This window comes from Coffea eugenioides, chromosome 11 (assembly GCF_003713205.1).
Source record: "Coffea eugenioides isolate CCC68of chromosome 11, Ceug_1.0, whole genome shotgun sequence".
NCBI classification, from domain to species: domain Eukaryota; kingdom Viridiplantae; phylum Streptophyta; class Magnoliopsida; order Gentianales; family Rubiaceae; genus Coffea; species Coffea eugenioides.
This window is the reverse complement of record NC_040045.1, coordinates 28,182,282-28,205,394: the sequence shown is the minus strand read 5'-3', so window position 1 is coordinate 28,205,394 and position 23,113 is coordinate 28,182,282. Positions and strand designations below refer to the sequence as shown.

Sequence of the window (23,113 nt, the reverse complement as noted above, 5' to 3'; positions counted from 1 at the left end):
ATAAATACATTTAAAAATTTCAAATTACATATTATCCAATACAATAAGTACTCATTGAACTATGTATCTAAACAATATATTTAAAAGCACTTAATAAGTACTTTTATTAAAAGCTTTTTCCATGAAGCACTTTTCAATAAACTACCATAACCCCAAACAAACCCTTTTCTCTAGTTTTGCTTTTTAAATAGGGACAAATTAGTCCAATAGCTATCTTATTAATAAGGACAAATTAACCAAAAATTTAGTTATGTTATTTGGAGGGACAAATTGAAACTTTTGATTCCTACAGGTCTGGCTTTGGTGTTTGGTATGTTATTAGAGGTGCTTCCTATGTTGTCAACAACGCATGTCATGTGCCAATACTTTTCCTATTGTTGCCTACTGTTTAGGTTTTTTTTTAAGCAAAATTTGTCAGTTATTGTTAATCACCATTGCATTATTAATTACCATGATTTGGCTTACTTAGTAAATAATATTGTCCCATTTAAGATTTTTTTTTGTCTAACGTGAATAATCTACTCTACTCCTTTACTACGAGAGGAGGGAGAAGCCCAACCGAACTTCTATGGAGTTGAAGGTGAGCATCCAGACCCAAAAGATGCACGACTGCACTCTTTGACCCTTTTAATGAAAAGAAGCATCATGTTTCCCTCAATCAGCAAGCGGGATTATTCCACTTTAGATGCTCTAAATACTTTGTTTTTTTTTTTTGACAAGAAGTTCAAAAACAACATTTAAATTAACCCCACAAGATACAACCAAAAGGCAATTACTGCTCTTAATACTTTGTTGAATGAGCTCCATTGATGCCATATTTTGTTTTTGACTGGACTAAACTTATTATTTCAGCCCAACCGATGATTGTTTCTCTCTTCATGTTTTACCATTACTAGCTACTTGAACTTGCAATTGGGATTAGTTTTTCGTAAAATTGTATGATGCCTAAAACTTTTAATAGAGTGTTAAAATCGTCTTCTTTTTGCTTAGGAAACTTATAATGCATTTTTTCACATTATGTTCACTTCTACCTTAGAAAGATGCATATTACCCTTTTATATTGACAATGTGTGCACTAGCAAATATTGATGTATGTCACATATGTAAAAATTGAAGATTAAATTCAAATTGAGATTACATGACATGTGTTTATACTCACTAATATGTATACAAGATAAAAATCTTTTTTTTTTTACAAAGTAAGATGCCAATTACTTTTTATTTCTTTTAGTATGATTTCCCTAAATATAAATTTTTTCAAAATTTACCATTGAGCAAAGTGATGCACAAATACTACTCAAAGAAGACATTGAAGGGATTTCAATCCCATGTTTTTCACATGGATGGACATGATTAGTGTGATGCCCTAAATCCGGATCCCTAGACCAATTTCATAATGTGGCACACCATATCTATGAAATCCTACTCTCACAAATACTGTGCATTTTAATTATAACTTATAAAATTCACTAAAATTTAAAACTTTCATTTACTCCATTGATAACATCACCAATATTAAAACCAATAAAAATTCAAATCATCTGTACTAATCGGTATGATTATAACAGAGAATTTCAAACTCTTAAATTAAGTATGAGCACTTCATTTAATACGCATGCTAAACACTTTACTTTATAATTCCTTGAGTTGATTGTCAGTTTATTTATCTCTCTCTAATCTGCTAAACTTAATCGTCTTCACTTCTTGATCTGCAAGAAAAGTAAAGATAATGTAGGTTGAATGACGTACGCCCAATAGAGAGTACTTATTCTTCTGTGGATCATGTAATTATATACATACTGCATATTTACAAATTTAGTCACACAATTCCATATGCATATATCAACTTGAAAACCTTTAGCATTGTTTCATATATTACATATACATATTTCATTGAAAAGTTGGTGGCATGCATATAAGTGACTTCTATTCGATATGACACTTGATCCCTAGGTTCTAGAGGTGGCCTCCGTCGAACACAACATAGAAACAACATGATATGATCATATTTGTAGAAAATTCTTGTAAATCATATAACATGTCATTCACGTCATTTCGTTCCATAAGACATAACTCATAAACAAGTACACATAATATCCGACTTTTGAGTACTAAATCTAGAAATTAAACACCTTCCAGGAGGGTGATCAAAAGGTTTCTAGATTACCGTTTGATCACATAATATAACATGAGTCCATCGGTCTAGCACAACAGTTACCTTGACTATCATAACATATCACAACTATAGTTCCTACCATTTATTTCATGACAGTTTACAGTTTTTCTCAATGTAAATTCATTTCACATATTACATGCATAGTTGGAGTTAGTTCACATGAAGCTGCTTCTTCCTAAAATAACTCTACCACTCAAATTAACTTCCATCTTTTACTTTATCTTCTATAATATCTACTAGTTCACATCCATCCCTACTTTCTTTCCCATGATATCTATTAAATCTGCACGTTAAGTCACTCATTTAGTTAGTTTTCAACTTCCACCATCCCTTAGTGATTGAGATAGGATAGGACCTTAACATCAACGGTTAAAAAAATAAATTAACTAAGTAAACTACTAGTAAAATAATTAATAACTAGTGGTTAAGGTACATCCAATGTGTGTACTACTAATGAAAAGATATTAAAAATAATTAGTATAATTTTTGGTTGGAAAATAGTAATATAAAATAATTAAACTGTTGTAGTGTTTTCAAACAGTGGTAGTTTTTTTTTTTTTGTTAGAAGAGCGGTAATTAATTCAATAGATATGGAGTCGTTGTAAGGAGGTGAGTAGTCAAAATAATGTAATTCTCTTTAGAAGTAAGGGTAGATTGGACAACACGTTAATAATATTAGTTAATTAAATGGCTTTAAGGAAGAGAGGCCGAAAATTCGGCCTTTTACAATTAGTTAATATATTTCACGCTTTCACCAAATAAAAAAAAAAAATTATTACATTTGAGCAAATCATTCAAGGTCCGGTCACACCAGCAAAGCTGAAATCCGGTCAGACCATCAATCTGAAAAACCGGTCCTTCATTCCTCGCTCCTCTTTCATAAACTCCAGCTTCTCATCCAAACCCATTCCCCACTCCTTTCCAATTTCACTCCACAAAACCTCTAAAATCTTTCCCCCCAAAACACAGAGAAAAAAACAATAAAATTTTTCATCAATGGGTTCAACTTTGACCATGGCATCATCACCATCACCATCTTCCTTCCGCCACAGTAATCTAACCTCAAAGTTATATCACCCCATTTTCAATTTCAAACATCCTTCTTTTAGGCCTCTGAACAGTAGAAACTTCACCATTATCAAAGCTACTTCAGATTGTAATTCGAGTTCAAATCTAGTTCTAATTCCTCCAACCCAGATCCTTTAATTTCCAGTCTGAAAACGACCACTGCAGCCATAGTTTTTGCCGCCGCAGTTTTTGGAAAGTTCCACCAGTTGCCGGCCAGGGCCTGCCCTCCAGCACCACCACCAACTCAAGCAAATTCATCATTGACCCGTATTTTGGAATCCCATCCTGACATTGTTGATGTCTTCCAAGGCTCTCTCATGCTGATGCTCAAGAACGGTGAGTATGAGGACGTGTTGAAGACGTTGAGGAATCCCATCATGTCATTGTTTATGAATTAATTTCTGTAATTAAATACGAGTTTTCCAATCCGAATCAAGACGAGCAACATATAGTTATCTGCAAACTACGTTATCACCTTAGGTTGCATTTGCTCATGGATTAATTCTGTAATAAACACCAAAAGTTTTCCAAATCCAGATGAAGAAGAGAATACCTGCAAGGACTGATGCGGTGACCAGAAGAAGCCGTGGGTGGCCCAAGAGAGGAGGTGTGAATTGTCTGTCTGATCAGATGGGAGAAATTAGAGAAGGAGAGAATATGTAGTGAGAGTGAAAGCTTTAGAAATATACTTGAAAGTTTACAAATTACATTCTGAGTTTGATTGATTGATCACGACAACTATTTATTTCTTTGGAAAAAATCTGAGAGGAGTGAAGAGCAGCAGAAATTGAAGAAAAATTGTGCTAACTTTTTCTTTGCATTCAGGGTGTAAAAGTTTGATGGCTTTGGATTTTTCTTTCACTATGCAGTAATGCACACCCAGCTTTTTTAAAAGTCCTATCTAGAAACTTTAACAGTTACTTACTGCAAATATTTTTTGAGTCCTGATTACTAAAATGAAACTTTTCCTCTTCTAAAGTTCACTGTACTATATTACAAGACAAAAATGAAAAAGGAGAAAGGGAAAAGGTCATTGCAATTAGACATCTTAAAACACTTAAAGATTGATTGTAAAAAATCCTATGATACCTTTTGACTACCATTCCTTCAGTTTGTATCTCTCATTAAATATAATAGTTTAAATATTAAATATGTAATTATATTTAATTTAATGGTCCATAACACTTCTATTGCTTGTGAGTGTGATACCTGAAAGGGGCCATAGAATCTCCATAAAATTGCAACTTATGTATATTTATTGACTATTAATTTGATTTTCTTTTTATCTTGTTAGTCGTTACTAGCTAGGAGTTAGGACCCACAATAAAGAATAGAATGACAAAAGCATTGAAGAAAGCATTATCCCACATCGGGACAGACAGGAGACGGCAAGCCTTGTAATGCATATTTAAATATCCATGGAAACTACTTGGAAACATACTTACCTGGACGGGGTCAATGGGTGATCAAGAAGCCCCATGGCCTAAGTTGGTGACCTCCATTGCACTTGGGAGGGGTGCCCGCCTAAGGTCAGCCCAAGTTGGTTGAGCCTACGTCATAATTTGTAGTAGAGGGGGCCTGCGTTCGCGCGGCTCCTGCCCAATTCTTAATTCTAAAATATTTTCTTGTAACTTTGTGGGCTTTGAGCACCCGTCTCTCAGAAATTTCATAAAATGGGCTTTCTAGAAATCCCCAATGGCCAATCCTCGCATGAATTGATAAGGATCCAATAAGTCCAACATTAATTCCTTCAGATGTGTCAATTGGGCAAATACGCCCATAGTGACTGGGATGGATATCTCGTATCCGAAAATTAGCAGTTCGCCCTGTTAGTCCTCCAGGGCCCAAATAACTCAATTTTCTCCCATGAACTATTTGTGGCTCTTAATTGCCTGGGAGAGCCTATGGCTCCAAATCATGAGAGTTAATTACTTCCTTCTCAAAATATCCTTCCATTAAATGGAGTATGAGCCCCTCGGGTACTGGTTGGCTAGCTGTGGGATCACCTCATTAGACCCCAGGTCATGCCCAATTCTTAATTCTAAAATATTTTCTTGTAACTTTGTGGGCTTTGAGGCTCTTAATTGCCTGGGAGAGCCTATGGCTCCAAATCATGAGAGTTAATTACTTCCTTCTCAAAATATCCTTCCATTAAATGGAGTATGAGCCCCTCGGGTACTGGTTGGCTGGCTGTGGGATCACCTCATTAGACCCCAGGTCGTGTGGTCGAATCTGCCTCTGTTAACTTCTCTGGCTTCTTGGTGGGGCAGGGGCCAGGGCCCAGTGGGATTAGTCAGGTGCCAATGTATCCGGATACCCACCGAAGGAAAAAGAAAAAATGGAGTATGACTAAATACATTAAAAGAGCATGATTAGTGATTAATTAGCTTTACAGTAAATAAATTACATTAAATGGAGTATAACTATTTAGCTTTACAGTAAATAAATTAGGTTATATTCAATAATAACCTACATTAAATAAGGGTATCTTAGAGAAATTACAAATTAACTACATATATATTCATCAATTGAAAAATGGACTACAATTTAAGATGGATAAAGAAGGAAAACAAGTTTATCAAAGAAGGAAAACAAGTCTAGAGCATTTTAGAGAAATTACAAATTAACTACATCAATATTTTTCAATTGAAGATTGGATTATAATTTGAGATGAATGTAAAAAGAAAAGAAGTCTACAAAATGGGATGGAGGGAGTATAGATATCAATTTCTTGTTGGAAGAAATTATGTGAGTTTAGATGTCGGAGAGCACACATGGAAGGCAGCTTTAACAAGAAAAAACCAATAATATCATTATTCTATTTTGTCAATTATTTAACCAAGTAACAATCTATATGCCATAACTTATTCAATATGATTTCATCAAGGCAAGATATATTAAATAACAAAAATCAAAATATCCTGGTAATCTAAGGACCTTTTGCTTCTTTGCATAGTAGAGTTAAAGTTTAGGAATAATCAATCCCCTTTTGATGCTTACTAGAGATCCCAAGGGAAATACCAGCGAATGCATTTGGTCTGGAGGTCTACCTTTTTAACACTCAGATCACGTCACGATGAGACAACATATGGTAAAGGTTTGAAATCCATAGGTCCTTAATACAAACTACAAGAAACCCAAGTCCCATTTAAAATTGAATAGCTACAAATGTAGAAATAATCACGCCCGTGACATCCATCCCTAATAAAGATCTCGGTGGCTCTGGTGGATTCTCAAATCTTTCATATAAGTTATGAAGGAATTGGCGGATGGAATCACGACTAAGATCAAGAAGGAACTGTTCAGAAATGAAGAGGGTATGCATCGTAGTCCATCATTTGGTCCAGTTCCAGCCTTCACATTCAATTTGTAGGCAATCAGGCACTCAGCATTAATCAATACAACTCCAAAATAAAATAGGATCAAAAGGCATTCGCAACTCGGAATTAACTTAATTCATACTTACCTCTAAATATGTCAATCGATCGAATCTTACCCAGATCCAATGTATTTTGGATAGGATCTGGGTTTAATTTCTCAAACTTAGATTTCACTCGGAGTCAAATTCTATCTGTAGGTAAGAAAGTTTTGGATTTGGATTCGGTCTAATATTCTGTGATCCAAATCCAAATAAAACCTTATCTAGAGGCGCACACGCACATATATATATATATTGGAGCCAATGAACAAAGTTGGTGAGGTACAAAGCAAAATTTAGAGTGGTGCCTCATCTGAGGTCTAGACAAAACCTAAATGAATTACAGCCCATGCCACAACTTGTGTATTATTAGGCACCAACTTAGAGCTGATTGTAAAAGTCCGTAGCACAATAACTGTTAGGATGGACAAAATATATGACAATTACATGCACTTATGGAGCAAACCATGCCTTACTGTTGCTAATCCCCCAATGTTAAACTATTTCTTTTCAACCATCAATACCAACACATACAACTTTGAAATGAAGAATTGTTAGTGTTTATATTTAGAAGTGGCAAAATGGATATATGAATCATAATTGGTTTCATATAAATGGATCATGAATTAAATGGTCCAATCCGTTTGAATCCATATAATAAATGGTTGTATATGGATTGGATCCAAATGGATGATGGATATCCAATTTTCCATTTAAAATTCATTTAACTAACACAACTAATTTCTTTAACTAACACGCAGCTTAAAATGACACTCCTAAGTTAATTAATAGGATGAGTTTTGATAACTAAGAAGAATAAAAACAGAAAAAATGGAAAAAGAAAATAAATAAAGCATGTAAAAATTTGGAATACGCGGATTGAGAAGAAACCTTTGACCGCATGAGTTGGAAGAGCTGAATAGCGTCTTTGGACTTGGAGTCACTACAAGAAAATTGCGTTTATGTGACAGGCGAAAGTCGTCACTAAAAATTCAGAAGTCGTCACAAAAAAAGTCAGTGACGACTTTTACTGCTGTCACAGAGCTGTCACTAGTTCTATGTCACAAAAGGGGGTCCATGTGACGACTTTTGAAAGTCGTCACAAACGATTTCGCTTTTGTGATGACTCTTGTCGTCACTCATTGTTGTACATTGTGTGACGACTTTTATTGTCACTAAGCTGGCTAAATTCTTGTCATAGTCAACCCTTGGAGTTGTCACATTATGCTTCCGTTCAGTGACGATTTTTGTTGTCATTGTTTTCCATCCATAAAAAGTGACGACTTTCTAGTGTCACTAGTAAAACTTGTTGGCAGTGACAACTTTTTTATTGTCATTTATTTTTTGTAAAAAGCAATAAGCTAATGTTAATTACGCAACATAGCTGCCAACAATCACAAAATGTTCATTGAGTAGCAAGGAGAAAAAAAAAGCCAACATACGAAAAGAAAACCAACATTCATTTCCAATAGAAGATCAACCCAAATACATATATATATATATAAATGTTGCCTCAAATGAGTCATAAACCATGCACAATCCAAAATAAGCCATTCAGTTACAATACTAGTGATTTCCCATCCACAATAGAGAGTAGTAAAAGTTCTATACAAAAATATGAGCACGATTCCCATCTAGAACAAAACATGAGCACGATAGGCCTTGTAGTCTTCAATTCAAAAACCATCTTCATAGCAATGACTGGCTTCTTCTTCTTGGGAATCGTGTTAGAACCTACACGTTACCAAAATTGAAGCAATGAGCACTGGTGTTAAAACTGGAACTACACTTCTAGATAGGCACCATATTATAAAAACTAATGTCACTCTAATTTGAAATTATAGCAATCTAAGTAAACTGCTTAACACAAAAATAAAGTGAAATTATATATATTGAATAGTAAGCAAGAACAAACCATTGACAGTTAATTGCGTACTACGAAAGTATACAACTAATCTATTTCTCTATTGAATCTTTCTTGTGGACCAAGAATAAAAGCGTAGCTTGATAAAGGCACTATTAAACTTTGTACAACTATAAAATCTCGAAAGTTACCCAAAGTATAAATCAAACAACATTGTTGTGATTATTATTCTGCATTTTCATGAAAGGCATATCTCTGGAAACCGATAAAAGTCTTGGACCTGGGCTGGTATTGGAAGAGACTCTTTATTGCAGAGTGGAAGCTATTATAAAGGTCTTGTCTAATTTTGTATTGATGAACCTAAAAGGTATGTCAATCGACTAGGGAAAGAGAACTACCACTTACAGTTTAATATTTATCGATAATCTCTCTTCACAAGCTGATAAATTTGATATCCTGCTCCATTTACTGCAGATCCTCAAGCAGAACATTTCTTGAGATTGTCTACAAAACTATACAAGGATTTAGCTCGAATGGCAAAACTCCTTATAGCCCCTAGAGGTTCAAAGCAAGTTTTGCCAAGCCTCAAGTATCAGAAGCTGGTAGAGATTACCTGCAGGCAGCTGACAGCTCCTCTCTACAAGTTTATGGAACAGCTACAAAAGGTACGAGGCACTGACTTAGTTAAGCGTTTACATTCTGAGTTTCTGGTTGTTAAGACTACAGAGCTTTCAGTAAATTGGGTCATCTTATGTCATTGACAAACTTGTGCAGGATCAGCAAGAGAGCTGGAACAACAAAGCAATGGCGAGCAAAATCAAAAGGGAAAACAAATGCATCCCAGAGTTGATTTTCCAGATAGAGGACTATGAAAAGTATCTCATTCAACTCGGCAAGGCAGCCAAACTGAATTTATTGAGGCAGGCCAAGCGGAGTACTTCGAGGGACTTCAAGATATTAGACCCCAAAGACTTCGTCAGGGAAGAAGAAGAAGAAGAAGAAGGTGATCCTACTAATGAAACAGAAGAGAATGAGGGCAATGGTGCAGAGAGTGAATCATCTGAAGAATCGGGCGATGAAGAAGAAGGAGAAGAGGGAAATGGTGGAGCAAACAATAACGAATTATCCCTCGAACATGATGTTCCAAAGGCTGCAGCGGATTCTGGAGCAGACGGTGAAGATGAAGCAGGCCTTTCAAATGGACAAAGATCGAAGAGGAGAAGGGTCGTAGAGGAATCATCCTCAGACGAAGAGATGGAGACAGGCCAAAGTTTAGCATTTTAAGATGGAAATTGAACAATGAAGCATTCATATTCACAATGACTAGTGCTAAATAGGAAATGCCGGTGTTATTCTTGGGACCCATCCAAGAAATATACATTTTCATCAAAAGACCAGAAAACGCAATACTATATCTGTGGTAGGGAAAAAAAATATATAATTACAATTTCTCGATAATCCATGTAAAGTCAAAACACTTGAAGTTATTAGAAAGAAAGCTATGAAATTCAGAGGCAGTCCTGATATGCTAATCAGATTTACAAGTTCATCAACCAAAACTTGAGACAGGGATAGGGAAAGATAAAATGCAGCAATGAGCATTGAACGAATGCCCTGTTACGGCCTGCTGTTAGACCACTTGGGCATTTCAACAAACAGTAAACGAACATGAAAAATTCCAGCAATTCTTTGCTCAAATGAAGCCACGGTTGGCCCCAAAATCATCAGAAGTACAAGGGATTTCAAATTCAATCATGATATAACATGCGCATGCTAAAATTTGAACAATCAACGGGGCAATTGCAATAAACGAAGCCATGGCAGACATGCTTAGAGGACTTGGGAAGGAACTGAAATTCAAAGAAAAAGGGGCGACTTATAGTGCTCTTACTTGAGCAGTGGCGACGGCGATTATGACGAAGCCGAAGACGGTGAGTTGGAATTGGAAGATGACTAGGTCTGACTTCGTCCGAGAGCCTTCATCTAGTGTTACAGAGAACGGCAGCAGCCCAGGAGGTTGTGCGCGGTGTTGGCGATGGCAGACAGCAGCAGAGCGGACGCGGACTGGTGGTGACCTGGTTCTTCCTCCTCTGTCCGTTGCCGTGTCTTTCTCTCCTGATCTTCCCGTCAGCCGCCACTCTTCCTTCACTCTGTTTTTTTTCTTTTCACGCTCAAGGCCTCCCTTCCAAGAACCCTAGCTGCTTCTCTGCTCTTCTGTTTCTCTTTTTCTCCTCTAAAACCTAGCCGCCCTTTCTCAGGCTTCCCCCTCAGCTTTTCTTGCTCACTTGTGCGCCGCCCTTTTTTTCTCCTCTATTTTGTTCTTTTTTTCTTGTTTTGTTCTTTTCCCTCTGTTTTGTTCTACTGCCAAAGCCCTCCTCTATTTTCCTTCACCTGAGCTGGTACTAAAGAGCTCGACGCGGTTGCGGGTCAATAGGGGAGAAAGGGTTATCGTCAGTGGTGAAGGAAAGGCTGAAGAATAAAGCTCAAGTTGCTGGGTAGCGGACTTCAGCGGCTGATGGTGGTGGATAGCGGCGGACTTCAGCGGCTAACGGTGGCGAGCGGCATTTCGAATCTACGGGAAGGAAGGGTTAGTTCACCATAGGAAGGAAAGACTGAGAATGAAATTTGTCTAAGTGTTGGAAGAGAGAAGCGGCGAGACTTTTGTTTGTGTGTGAACAACCAAAAACGACGTCGTTTTGTAGAGATTTCAGCCACCCGCCTCGCGCCTCTTTCAGATTTCAGACTGGCGCTCTTTTTTTTTTGGCATCTAAGCACATCTTTGAGATTCCAGGATTCACACCTTTAGCTTCATACATTTTTTTTCTTTTTTTTTTCCCTGGTCAAATTTTTTTTTCAGGTTTCTTTTTTCATACTTAATCTCTTTTTTTTTTCCTTAATCTCATCTATAAATATCAAATAAATTATTTGATATTGGTTTCTTTTTTGTGCATGTATATATATATATATGTGTGCTTGTTTGTGTCTATATACATCTTTTTGGGTTTGGACAACTCAATATACAAATTATTTAAGAAATTACCTTACAATAAAACTTACACAATAAAACATGTTTCAAAAATTTAACATGCATAGAATCGCTTATATACAGTATAGCACTTCTTACTCATGCTTATACTACTCTTTGTCTATTACTTAGTTTTTATAATAAATTAAAAGAAACATGTAATCAAATATTCTGTTAAATGTGTGGCAACTCTCAATCTTATTGCACAACAGATATTTTACTGAATAATTTTAATTTCGTATATACCCATTCCATATGAAAATAATTATTACTTATGATGTATTACACGTTATACTAATCTTTCACAGTGCTAACATTAGACTACAAATTATATTCAATTACACTTTTTCAAATTATTTCAGTTATTGATTTTTGGGGGTTGTTATAAGGAATAATAAACAATTCGTGAAAACATTTTTATGCTCAGACATGTCTATTATGTCAACTTAGCAAAAATTACAAATATCTAAAAATAGTTTGTTATTATATCATTTGCATTTTGCTAATACGTAATGAATAGGGGCTAAATTATAAAATTAGGGTGTCATATCTTCGGTGCTTTTGCTCATATAAAAGAATTGGAGGCTAAATAATAAAATTAGGGTGCCATAGTAGAATTAGTGAAATTTGATGAAAATACTATAGAATTGCTTATATACAGTATAGCACTTCTTACTCAAGCTTATCTTACTCTTTGTCTATTACTTAGATTTTATAATAAATTAAAAGAAACATGTAATCAAATATTCTGTTAAATGTGTTACAACTCTCAATCTTATTGCACGACAGATATTTTACTGAATAATTTTAATTTCGTATATACCCATTCCATATGAAAATAATTATTACTTATGATGTATTACACGTTATACTAATCTTTCACAGTGCTAACATTAGACTACAAATTATATTCAATTACACTTTTTCAAATTATTTCAGTTATTGATTTTTGGGGGTTGTTATAAGGAATAATAAACAATTCTTGAAAACATTTTTATGCTCAGACATGTCTATTATGTCAACTTAGCAAAAATTACAAATATCTAAAAATAGTTTGTTATTATATCATTTGCATTTTGCTAATACGTACTGAATAGGGGCTAAATTATAAAATTAGGGTGTCATATCTTCGGTGCTTTTGCTCATATAAAAGAATTGGGGGCCAAATAATAAAATTAGGGTGCCATAGTAGAATTAGTGAAATTTGATGAAAATACTATAGAATTGCTTATATACAGTATAGCACTTCTTACTCATGCTTATCTTACTCTTTGTCTATTACTTAGTTTTTATAATAAATTAAAAGAAACATGTAATCAAATATTCTGTTAAATGTGTTACAACTCTCAATCTTATTGCACGACAGATATTTTACTGAATAATTTTAATTTCGTATATACCCATTCCATATGAAAATAATTATTACTTATGATGTATTATACGTTATACTAATCTTTCACAGTGCTAACATTAGACTACAAATTATATTCAATTACACTTTTTCAAATTATTTCAGTTATTGATTTTTGGGGGTTGTTATAAGTAATAATAAACAATTCATGAAAAAATTTTTATGCTCAGACATGTCTATTATGTCAACTTAGCAAAAATTACAAATATCTAAAAATAGTTTGTTATTATATCATTTGCATTTTGTTAATACATAATGAATAGGGGCTAAATTATAAAATTAGGGTGTCATATCTTCGGTGCTTTTGCTAATATAAAAGAATTGGGGGCTAAAAAATAAAATTAGGGTGTCATAGTAGAATTAGTGAAAGTTGATGAAAATACTGTAGTATACAGTGATGCAAAAAGTTGTCACAAAATTGGAATCGGGTAGACTTTCAATGACAACAAGTTATGTTGTCACTGTAGAGAGAGCGTTTGTGACGACTTTACTTGAGTTGTCATAAATTCATTTCCCACGGCATCAAATGAGATGCGCGCCAACTATTTCGTGACGAGTTGAGAATGACAACTTCCAATGTTGTCACTGATTATGCTTGTGCTGTACTCATCTGTGATGACACCTAATGTCGTCACTGAATTAGGTTATCTGTGACAAGATTTTTGTTGTCACATAAATTTTTGTCACTGAAAAATATATTTCTTGTAGTGAGTATTTACTCAGCATCATAAGAAACAGTAGTACTACCAAAACATGCTGGGTTTGCTCGTTGCCTTCTTAAATGGATTTAGATGGATTGCATGGGTTATCCACTTAAAACCATCAAACCAATTGGTTTTATTTGGATGTCCATTAATGTCCATCTAAATTTTTTTAGTAATCCAAAACCATTTAAGTGAGATGGATATGGATGGTTAAATGGATATGGATAGAAATTGCTACCTCTACTTATGTCTAAATATACAAGTCAAATATGAAACATCAAAAGAAAGATATGAAAACTGATGTACCAATCCAGAAAACTTAAATACACAAGTTAAAGATGAAACATCAAAACAAGATGAAAAATGAAGTTCAAATCCCAAAAATTCTAAGCCAAAGTTTTGAGTGCCAGTCATCAACGATTGATCAAAAATTACTAATGAGCAACTTTTGATCAAACTTTTATTTCAAGCTATTATTCTTACATCAATTGCTATCACCATGGAGAAATGGTATTTGGACTACAGTATAAACCTCTGTTGGGAGTTGGGATGCGTCATACCTCTGTTGCTATCACCTCAGTTGGGACGCGTCATACTTCCACATAAATGTTATTTTAGAAGCCTTACTGCCCGGACTTGAGTGTTTCACATTAAAGACTTCTGCGCCTCGATCTGGTGGACAGTCAACTGCTTCAGAGGTATCCAGCTCGCAACTGATTAGCCGCTGGTCTTTGCCCAGACTACTGCTAAGTTCCCTAGCCTTTTCTAGTACGAATTGACATATATAGGTAAGAAAATGATCAACAAAGGAAGGTTAGTACATTGGTCGAGTTAATCTGCGTAAATATGCTATGCAATCAAACAATATTTTTAATGTGCACAAAAGTTATTTAATTTGCATGCTACAAATCATACGTCCACATGATTGCAGTTTGAAGACATCGATAAAGAGGGTATCACTAAATTTATATATTAATAGGTAAGAACAGCTTACCTTACTCTGTCTGTCATGAATAGCCATGTCCTGCACAAGAATAATTCCATTAGGAGGTATAGTTTGAAAAGAAAAATTAAAGGGGAGATTATAGATTCAAAAGAATATTTATTGAACTAGATGATGGATAGAAGACCAAACCTCGACCGGTAGCTCATCCGTAATCTTCGTCTGCAAAAGAATTGAAACTCAAAAACGCATGCACAGAGAATAGAGAAAAGGGTGGGGTGTAAAAACCCACGTCCTTGCTCATTTTTTTAGTTTATTTTGCTCAATTAATTACAAAGGCAAAATTACTATGGGTGAAAAAATAATAATAATAATATAAATTTATTAGTAGGATAGGGTAGAGGAGTAATTAGGGTTAGTAAGGAGATGAGACAGAATAAGAGTTCATAATAAACTAAGGCTCTTATCTAAACCACCTGTTAGTGGGAAGTGCCAGGGTTTAGGATTTTTATCAAAACAATAGAGAGAAAAATAACATCATTCCTACCTTTCCCTTGTCTGCCTCCCTTAGAGCAAGAATCGACTAAGAATAGAGAAGAAAGAGAAGACGTCGTCATCGAACAAGCGAACAACTAAGCGCCAAGACCAGTACGACACAAGTTTAGAAGGCCTAAGGTAGTTCCACTCGAGCAGCCAGACAAAGGTAGGTGGTACTTACCCTTCTGAGATTTCAAAAGTTTAAAGTGAAATTTTTTTCATCGATTAAATTTTTATGTGTTAATCTGAATTGTTTTTTATTAAATGATTTACTTAAAAAGGCAAAATTACTATGGGTGAAAAAATAATAATAATAATATAAATTTATTAGTAGGATAGGGTAGAGGAGTAATTAGGGTTAGCAAGGAGATGAGACAGAATAAGAGTTCATAATAAACTAAGGCTCTTATCTAAACCACCTGCTAGTGGGAAGTGCCAGGGTTTAGGATTTTTATCAAAACAATAGAGAGAAAAATAACATCATTCCTATCTTTCCCTTGTCTGCCTCCCTTAGAGCAAGAATCGACTAAGAATAGAGAAGAAGGAGAAGGCGTCGTCATCGAACAAGCGAACAACTAAGCGCCAAGACCAGTACGACACAAGTTTAGAAGGCCTAAGGTAGTTCCACTCGAGCATCCAGACAAAGGTAGGTGGTAGTTACCCTTCTGAGATTTCAAAAGTTTAAAGTGAAATTTTTGTCATCGATTAAATTTTTATGTGTTAATCTGAATTGTTTTTAATTAAATGATTTAGTTGACTGTTTAACCAAGTTCTATTTTGACTACACAAAAAAATGGACCATGTGACTTATTTGAAACTTCTTGATATGTTATTATATACCAAATGAGTTGTATCTTTTATGAAATCAAGAACTATGCGAGTGACATGTGAAATGAATTTATGTCAAGAAAAACTCAAAACAGTCATGGAATAGACGGTAGGGGCTATAGTCCTATCTAATGGTCATGGTAGTCTGGTATAGAGTCCGGCCGATTGACAAGGTCATGATAGTCTGGTATAAAGTCCGGCCGATTGACCATGTATGTAATAAGATCAATCGGTAGTCATGAAACCTATTGGTCGCCCATCTAGAATGGGTTTAATCTCTAAGCTGAGTACTCAGTAGCCGGTCATTACATGTACTTGTTATGAGTTGATATGAAATGATTTATGAACCGATATGAAGAGACTTATAAATTGATATGAAATGATTATGACTTTATGATTTTTCACATATAGTTATCAATAAGATGCTTTTAAATTATTTATCACTCGTTACTACTGATTGTTTTATAAACAACATTACTTTCATGATTATGGATGTGAACGGCGTGCAAATGATTTGATTTATATCTATATATGTACCTATAAAGTTATGAGTGCATGGTCCAACAGAGGGATAGATATTACCTATTGAGCGACTTGTCGCTTAACCCAATTTTTATCATATTTGCAGATTTTGAAGAGTATTAGTTGATTTACGTAGAATATCCTGAGGATGACTTTTATTAGTTTCTAAGTGAACAGAAGTTAGCAAGCTAGCTACTTCTAGTTGTTAGTTTTATTTACTTTTGTTTCCACTATTTCAACCAGAGAATAAATGTACGAACTTATTGGATATTCGTAGACTATCCTTCATATGAGATTTGTACCGTACTTTTTCTAGTTATATTATTTAGTACTTTTAAAGTTTAGTATAGTATGATGTTGCCTTGTATTCTTGAGTGAGACTTGAGGATACGGCGGATGTCACGTGGCTGGCACGTGCGGGCTCGGGGCATGACATTTTTAGTGGCATCAAAGCCTGGGTTCGAAATAACACCATAAGATAGAATAGTTTAAAAAATGAATAGTAGTAATTAGTAAATTAAGCTTGAAAAGATTTGTGTACCTTAGAGAAGAAGAAATCAGGAATAATAGTGTTCCATCTGGCCTTGTAAGAGATGGCCGAACCGGTACATGATGAGCATCAGGATTGCGACTGTCCAGTTCATGTGACAGGATGCGATGTGGCCCGTCTTAGGAAGAGACAGAGATTCTATAGGGACAGGTACCTTGAGGAGTTAGAGATAGCCATGGATAGAGCTAGAAAGGCTCATACGTTGGCTGATCGAGTAGCTAACCAAACGCACGAGATCTCGACGTTAATAGTGTTGAGGGAACACATGAGACAGAACATGGAAGGTTGGCGTGGGGAGGCCCTCCGTCTACAGGAGGAGGTCAATAAATTGAAAGCGGAAATAGAAATGCAGAAGGAACTAGCTGATATGTATAATGAAGGATCTGAAGAAGTAACTTCCTTACTTCAAAATCGAGATACGGAGTACCAAACTTTAGCAGTGAAATATGAAGAAAGGAGGCGGCGTGTGATGAACTGGATAGATGACCACCAACCCCTTGCACCCCAAATGCCTGGGTGGAATCACCTGTGGCCTGATAGTGACGTGGAACTAGATGTCGACCCCGAAGAGGATCCTGAGAACATGCCCGTAGAAAACCATCAGGGGGAAAATGGAGTTGAGGATCAGGACGGTGCCGAGGGAGGTGTAGGAGACGGAGCAGTTGTGGATGCAGACCCACCAGCGGATGAGCCGTAGAGTTGGTCTAAGAGAGATTCTATTTAACGATTCATTTATTTTATTAGTCTTAGGGGATACTATTTCAAGAACATTAGTAGGTTGGTGAGTGATTGTTCGCATTAATTAGTCTTTCTATCCAATCGTAGATTATAATTAGACGGATTGGACACTAGATTCGTTAGATATTTCTAGAATAAGTTAGAATATTGACTTCGATGTGTAAGAAGTCAACTGTTCTTTTCATCTTGAGTTAGTGAATAAAATCTCTGTTTTAAATTTTTTTAATTTATTTATTCACCTATTTTATTTTATGAGGTAGTATGCATAAAATATACAAGTAGATAACTTTAGTTGTGTCGTCTTAAAAATATATATTCATATATATATATAATAATAAATAAGAATAGAATACTTACTTTAGTGTGAAACTTATCTGTTTGATTTAGGAAATGGCACCAAATACTAGACGTGGCGGAAATCACAATAGCAACCCTAATGGTGAGAACGACCACGGTAATCGTAACCAAGAACCACATCAACGAAATAATAATCAGAATATGGGTTACCAAAGGGCTGGATCAAGTCGGCATCAACCTTACCTGATGTTACCCGCAGAATTAGTGACTGCACTAACCGGGGTAGCCCAAACATTACAAACCCAGACACAATTAGCACAGATTCAAACTATTCAAACCCAGAATCATGGACAAAGGGGAACTCAATCATATTATGAGAAAATGAAAAGGGTCCATGTCCCTATCTTTGATGGAACTCCTGACCCGAATTTAGCAGAAAAGTGGTTAGATGAAATAGAAAATAATTTTGCACTTTTGCAAGTGCCGGAGGAGATGAAACACCTAATCATCAAACCCTTTTTGGTAGGAGAAGCCAATAAGTGGTGGGCAACTCTGGAACCTACCGTCGCCCCACCAGTAAGTTGGACAAAATTTAGAGAGGAGTTCCTGAAATACTTTTTTCCACCGGCTGTACGGATGCAGAAAATATATCAGTTTGAAAATTTGAAACAAACTCCAGAAATTTCTGTGGTGCAGTATTCGAATAAATTCATGGCATTAGGAAGGTTTGTCCCATCAATAATGGCAGATGGGGAGTTGAAAACGTATAAGTTTATAAGGGGGTTGTCGAGTAGAATTCAAACTAAGGTGAACACCTCTTATACTCGTACGTTTAATGATGTGTTGGACGCCAGCGTTAAAGCTGAGGCTGATTGCAAAAGATTAGATGAAGAGGGTAGGAATAAAAGACCTAAACTAGGGAATGAACTTGCAGTGGTGAGAGCACTGAAACCTTGCAGACCGTTTCGCTTAATTAAAAAAAGTCATGGGCCACCACCGAAGATAACTGGAGGAAACTCATTTTCTGTGTGCAAAACTTGTGGAAAGATGCATCGGGGAGAATGCCGGCTTAAGACAACTTTTTCCACGTGTAAAACTTATGGGAAGATATACCGAGGAGAATGTCGAGTTGGAGCAGGAGCTTGTTTTGAATGTGGACAGCAGGGGCATAGGGATATGAATTGTCCAAATAGGAAGGTAGAAGGAGATAAGAGTGGTAATCTCACTGATAAGAAGCCAAAAGTTAACGCGAGAGTGCATGCCATGACCGATGTTAGGGCGGAGGTGGCAGGCGACGTGGTCACAGATACTCTTCTAATTAATTCCGTGTCTGCATACGTGCTATTTGATTGTGGAGTTAGTCTCTCTTTTACAAAGTACTTGTGCATGTCTCTTGAATGGACGAACCACCCCTATCGAGTGGCTGATCCAAGAAATAGAATCTTAGTGTCTCATACTAGGTATCCAAACTGTAGTGTGAAATTGGATGATAGAAGATTAGAAGTGGATCTAGTACAAATAAATATGAGTGATTTTGATATTATCCTACGAATGGATTGGTTAACTAGACATTTTGCACAAATTGATTGTAGGAAGAAGAGGGTGTTATTCATGAAATCGAATGAGAAGGATTTCTCTTATCAAGGAAATGTTGGTGACAGAAAAATTTATAAGTTACCTCTTCTATCTGCCATGTAAACGTATTGGGCAATAAGAAAAGGGTGTAAGACATATTTGGCTTATGTTCTAGACACGGGAAAAGAGGAGATGCATTTAGAAAAGATTTCGGTGGTGAAGGACTTTTCTGACATGTTCCCAGAAGACCTTTTTGGTCTACCTCCGAATAGAGAAATAGCGTTTGAAATAAATGTTATACCTGAGGCGACTCCTATATTTAAGGCCCCCTATAGAATGACGCCTGCAGAATTAAAGAAACTTAAGAAGCAATTACAGGAACTACTAGATAAGAAATTCATTAGAGCTAGTGTTTCCCCTTGGGGTGCACCAGTACTCTTTGTAAAGAAGAAAGGTGGTAGCCTGAGATTGTGTATCGATTATAGGGAGTTGAATCGAATCACAATAAAGAACAAATACCCCCTTCCAAGGATAGATGATCTTTTTGACCAACTGAAGGGAGTTAAAGTATTCTCTAAGATAGATTTGAAATCTGGATACCATCAATTAAAGATTAAAGCCGAAAACATCCAAAAAAGTGCATTTCGTACGAGATACGGGCACTATGAGTTTTTGGTGATGCCCTTTGGATTAACTGATAGGGTGTCAATTGTTAGTAATTTTATTGTCAATTTTCTCTGTGACCTTGCCAAATATTGCTTTAATTGTGACATATAATTATATTTGGTATTTGAATCCAATTTCAGAAAGTGGAGCAGAAACCTTCTTGAGAAGATTACTCCACACTTGAGATTCTAAAAGCTTTACACAACTGGCCCACATGGTACAAAACCAACGGATTTCGTTTCCTTGTGCTTATGAAGAATTGAATTGTTATGATGCAGTTCACTAGCAATAGGAAATGAAAATAAGAAATTTGGCAAGCCAACATCTCAATTTGGTAAGGACCGCGAAGAATTAGTTATTGTCTAAAGATGATGTGCCTTTTGTTTGCTTTCTTGTGGTCATGTGCATTTGGTCAAAGGAAGCCCGACAAACAAAAGTTGGCTTTTGCTTTTGTTTTCGGTGGGATTGATTAGGTAGAAAAAGAATGTTTTCTTTTGTGGACAAGGGTGTGAATTTTTATAGATTGGCTTGTTTTTATGTTTGGGGAGCTTCTGGCATGAGGGAGATTTTTCTCTCCGAGGAGACTACAAAGTAGAATAGGAGTCTTGGTTTTGGAGAAGAGAACTTGTTCCTTCTCTTGTCGTGTAGTGTGCGGTTTTTCTTCAAAGAGTCTACGGAGACTCAAAGTTTCATTCTAAAATATTAGTGACTTATTTATGTCTTTGAATTCAATTGAATTACGTGAAAATTTTCTTATGAGGCGTGGCTAATTTTCTCATCTAGTCAAGGATCAACGCGAAAACGCAGTCCCAAATATATGTGAGATCTAATTAATTTTACGTGTTCCTTAATTTGTTAATATTTGCATGTTTTCTATTTTAATTTTCATGAGATTATTTTGTTAATTGGATATCAAGGGCCCGATGTGCAATTTGACTTATCAATCTCCTATCAAATTAATCAATTAAATCCGTAATTGTTGAATTGGTTAATATTAGTGGCAACTAGTATTTTCACATACTAGGGAAACGTGCAATCTGATTTAAATAACCCTCGTAGCATGTTATTAATTTGGGTTAGGCTTTTCTAGTTTTTAAGGCAATTAGGAAATTAATTCCTACGGTCGTACCTAGGAGTATTTCCTGGTTAGGAGTAATCAACGGTCGTACCTTGGTTATCAATAAATTAAGGAAAAACTGGTCGTCAGAGTTTATCGGCGACTATAACTAACCTGTTAATAAAATTAAGTGAACTTTCTTTGTATCAATGATCGGATGAATGGACTGTGTCTGCGTAATTGTATCCTTGACTAGAATTTATTTATTATTTATTTAATTACTATTTACATTCGTATTAATTAATTGTTTATTTTTGGTTAAATTGTTTAATTATTTCTAGTTTATTTCTAATAAAAATCCCCCGTGTCCCGAACTTGAAAAGAATCGAATTTTTCTCAATCTCTGTGGATTCGACCCTGCTCACTACTATAGACAGAAAATTTATTTTTCTTGAGCAGGTATTTATTATTGCACAGACTCGACACCTGTCATTAACCAATGTTTCGACAGCCTTTACGGATCTAATGAATCGTGTATTCAAACTGCAACTAGACCGTTTTGTGGTGGTGTTTATTGATGACACTTTAGTGTACTCTCCAAATGAAAAAATTCATGCTGCCCACCTTAAGGAAGTCTTAGAGATACTAAGAAGAGAGAAATTGTACACTAAGTTTAGTAAATGTGAATTTTGGTTGAAGAGTGTGGCCTTCTTAGGACATGTGATATCAGCTCAAGGGGTGTCCGTTGATCCAAAGAAGGTGGAAGCAATTGTAGACTGGCCAAGGCCCACTAATGTAACTGAAGTGAGGAGTTTCTTAAGGTTGGCCGGCTATTATCAAAATTTGTAGAAGGATTCTCTACCATTGCTATGCCTCTTACTAGGTTGACTCAAAAAAGAGCAAAATTTGAATGGACAGATAAATGTGAAACGAGTTTCTAGAGGTTAAAGGAGAAACTAGTGTCAGTTCCAGTACTTACCCTACCCTCTGGAACGGAAGGATTTGTGATTTATAGTGATGCCTCTAAAAATGATTTAGAATGCGTTTTGATGCAAAATGGGAGAGTAATTGCTTATACTTCCCGCCAACTAAAACCGTACGCACAGAATTATCCCACGCATGATTTGGAATTGACGGCAATAGTGTTTGCGTTGAAAATATAGAAACATTACTTATATGGTGTGCAATGTGAGATTTTCACCGATCACAAGAGTCTCAAATATCTCTTTACTCAAAGGGAATTAAACATGAGGCAGAGAAAGTGATTAGAATAGATTAAAGATTATGATTTGACAATCAGTTACCATCCGAGTAAGGTAAATAAGGTAGCAGACGCCCTCAGTAGGAAGTCAAGGGTATTAAGAGAACCCACGGTAAAGGATCAAATGGAGAATTTTGAAGTGGAAATGGTGGACTCTACGATTCAAATGCTAGCTGTCTTAGTGGTCACGCCTATTTTAATAGATAGGATTAAAGAAGCACGACATTCTGATGACGAGTTTGCAAAGATTAAAGAAAAACTTAGAGTGGAACCCTTCGATAGGAAATTGAAAAACGTTGGGAGTTTGTGGAAAGATGGTAGATTATGTGTGCCAAGGAATGAAGGATTGAAACAGAAATTGCTAAAGGAGACACACAATTCGAGATTCTCAATTCACCCTGATGGGACTAAAATGTATCAAGACTCGAAAAGGTTATTGGTGGAATGGGATGAAACGATAAATAGCGGAATAT

At 35.7% G+C, this 23,113-nt stretch overlaps 2 protein-coding genes and 1 non-coding gene across 3 annotated transcripts; all 3 read left to right on the top strand.

The window, feature by feature from the left end:
• The first annotated feature begins 4,681 nt into the window (after positions 1-4,681).
• On the top strand, positions 4,682-4,843 carry LOC113754671. The gene has a single exon (XR_003465348.1). It is a non-coding gene; the product is annotated as a U1 spliceosomal RNA (small nuclear RNA).
• A 3,968-nt stretch (positions 4,844-8,811) lies between these two features.
• On the top strand, positions 8,812-9,825 carry LOC113754506 (Fanconi anemia group I protein homolog). Its single transcript, XM_027298952.1, has 3 exons — positions 8,812-8,893; positions 9,001-9,191; positions 9,301-9,825. Exons 1-3 carry the CDS (start codon positions 8,881-8,883, stop codon positions 9,808-9,810), a joined length of 714 nt encoding a protein of 237 aa, XP_027154753.1. The 5' UTR covers positions 8,812-8,880; the 3' UTR covers positions 9,811-9,825.
• An 8,349-nt stretch (positions 9,826-18,174) lies between these two features.
• Positions 18,175-19,779, top strand: LOC113752181. Its single transcript, XM_027296311.1, has one exon. The coding sequence runs from the start codon at positions 18,175-18,177 to the stop codon at positions 19,777-19,779; it is 1,605 nt and encodes a 534-aa protein (XP_027152112.1).
• The last annotated feature ends 3,334 nt before the right edge of the window (positions 19,780-23,113 follow it).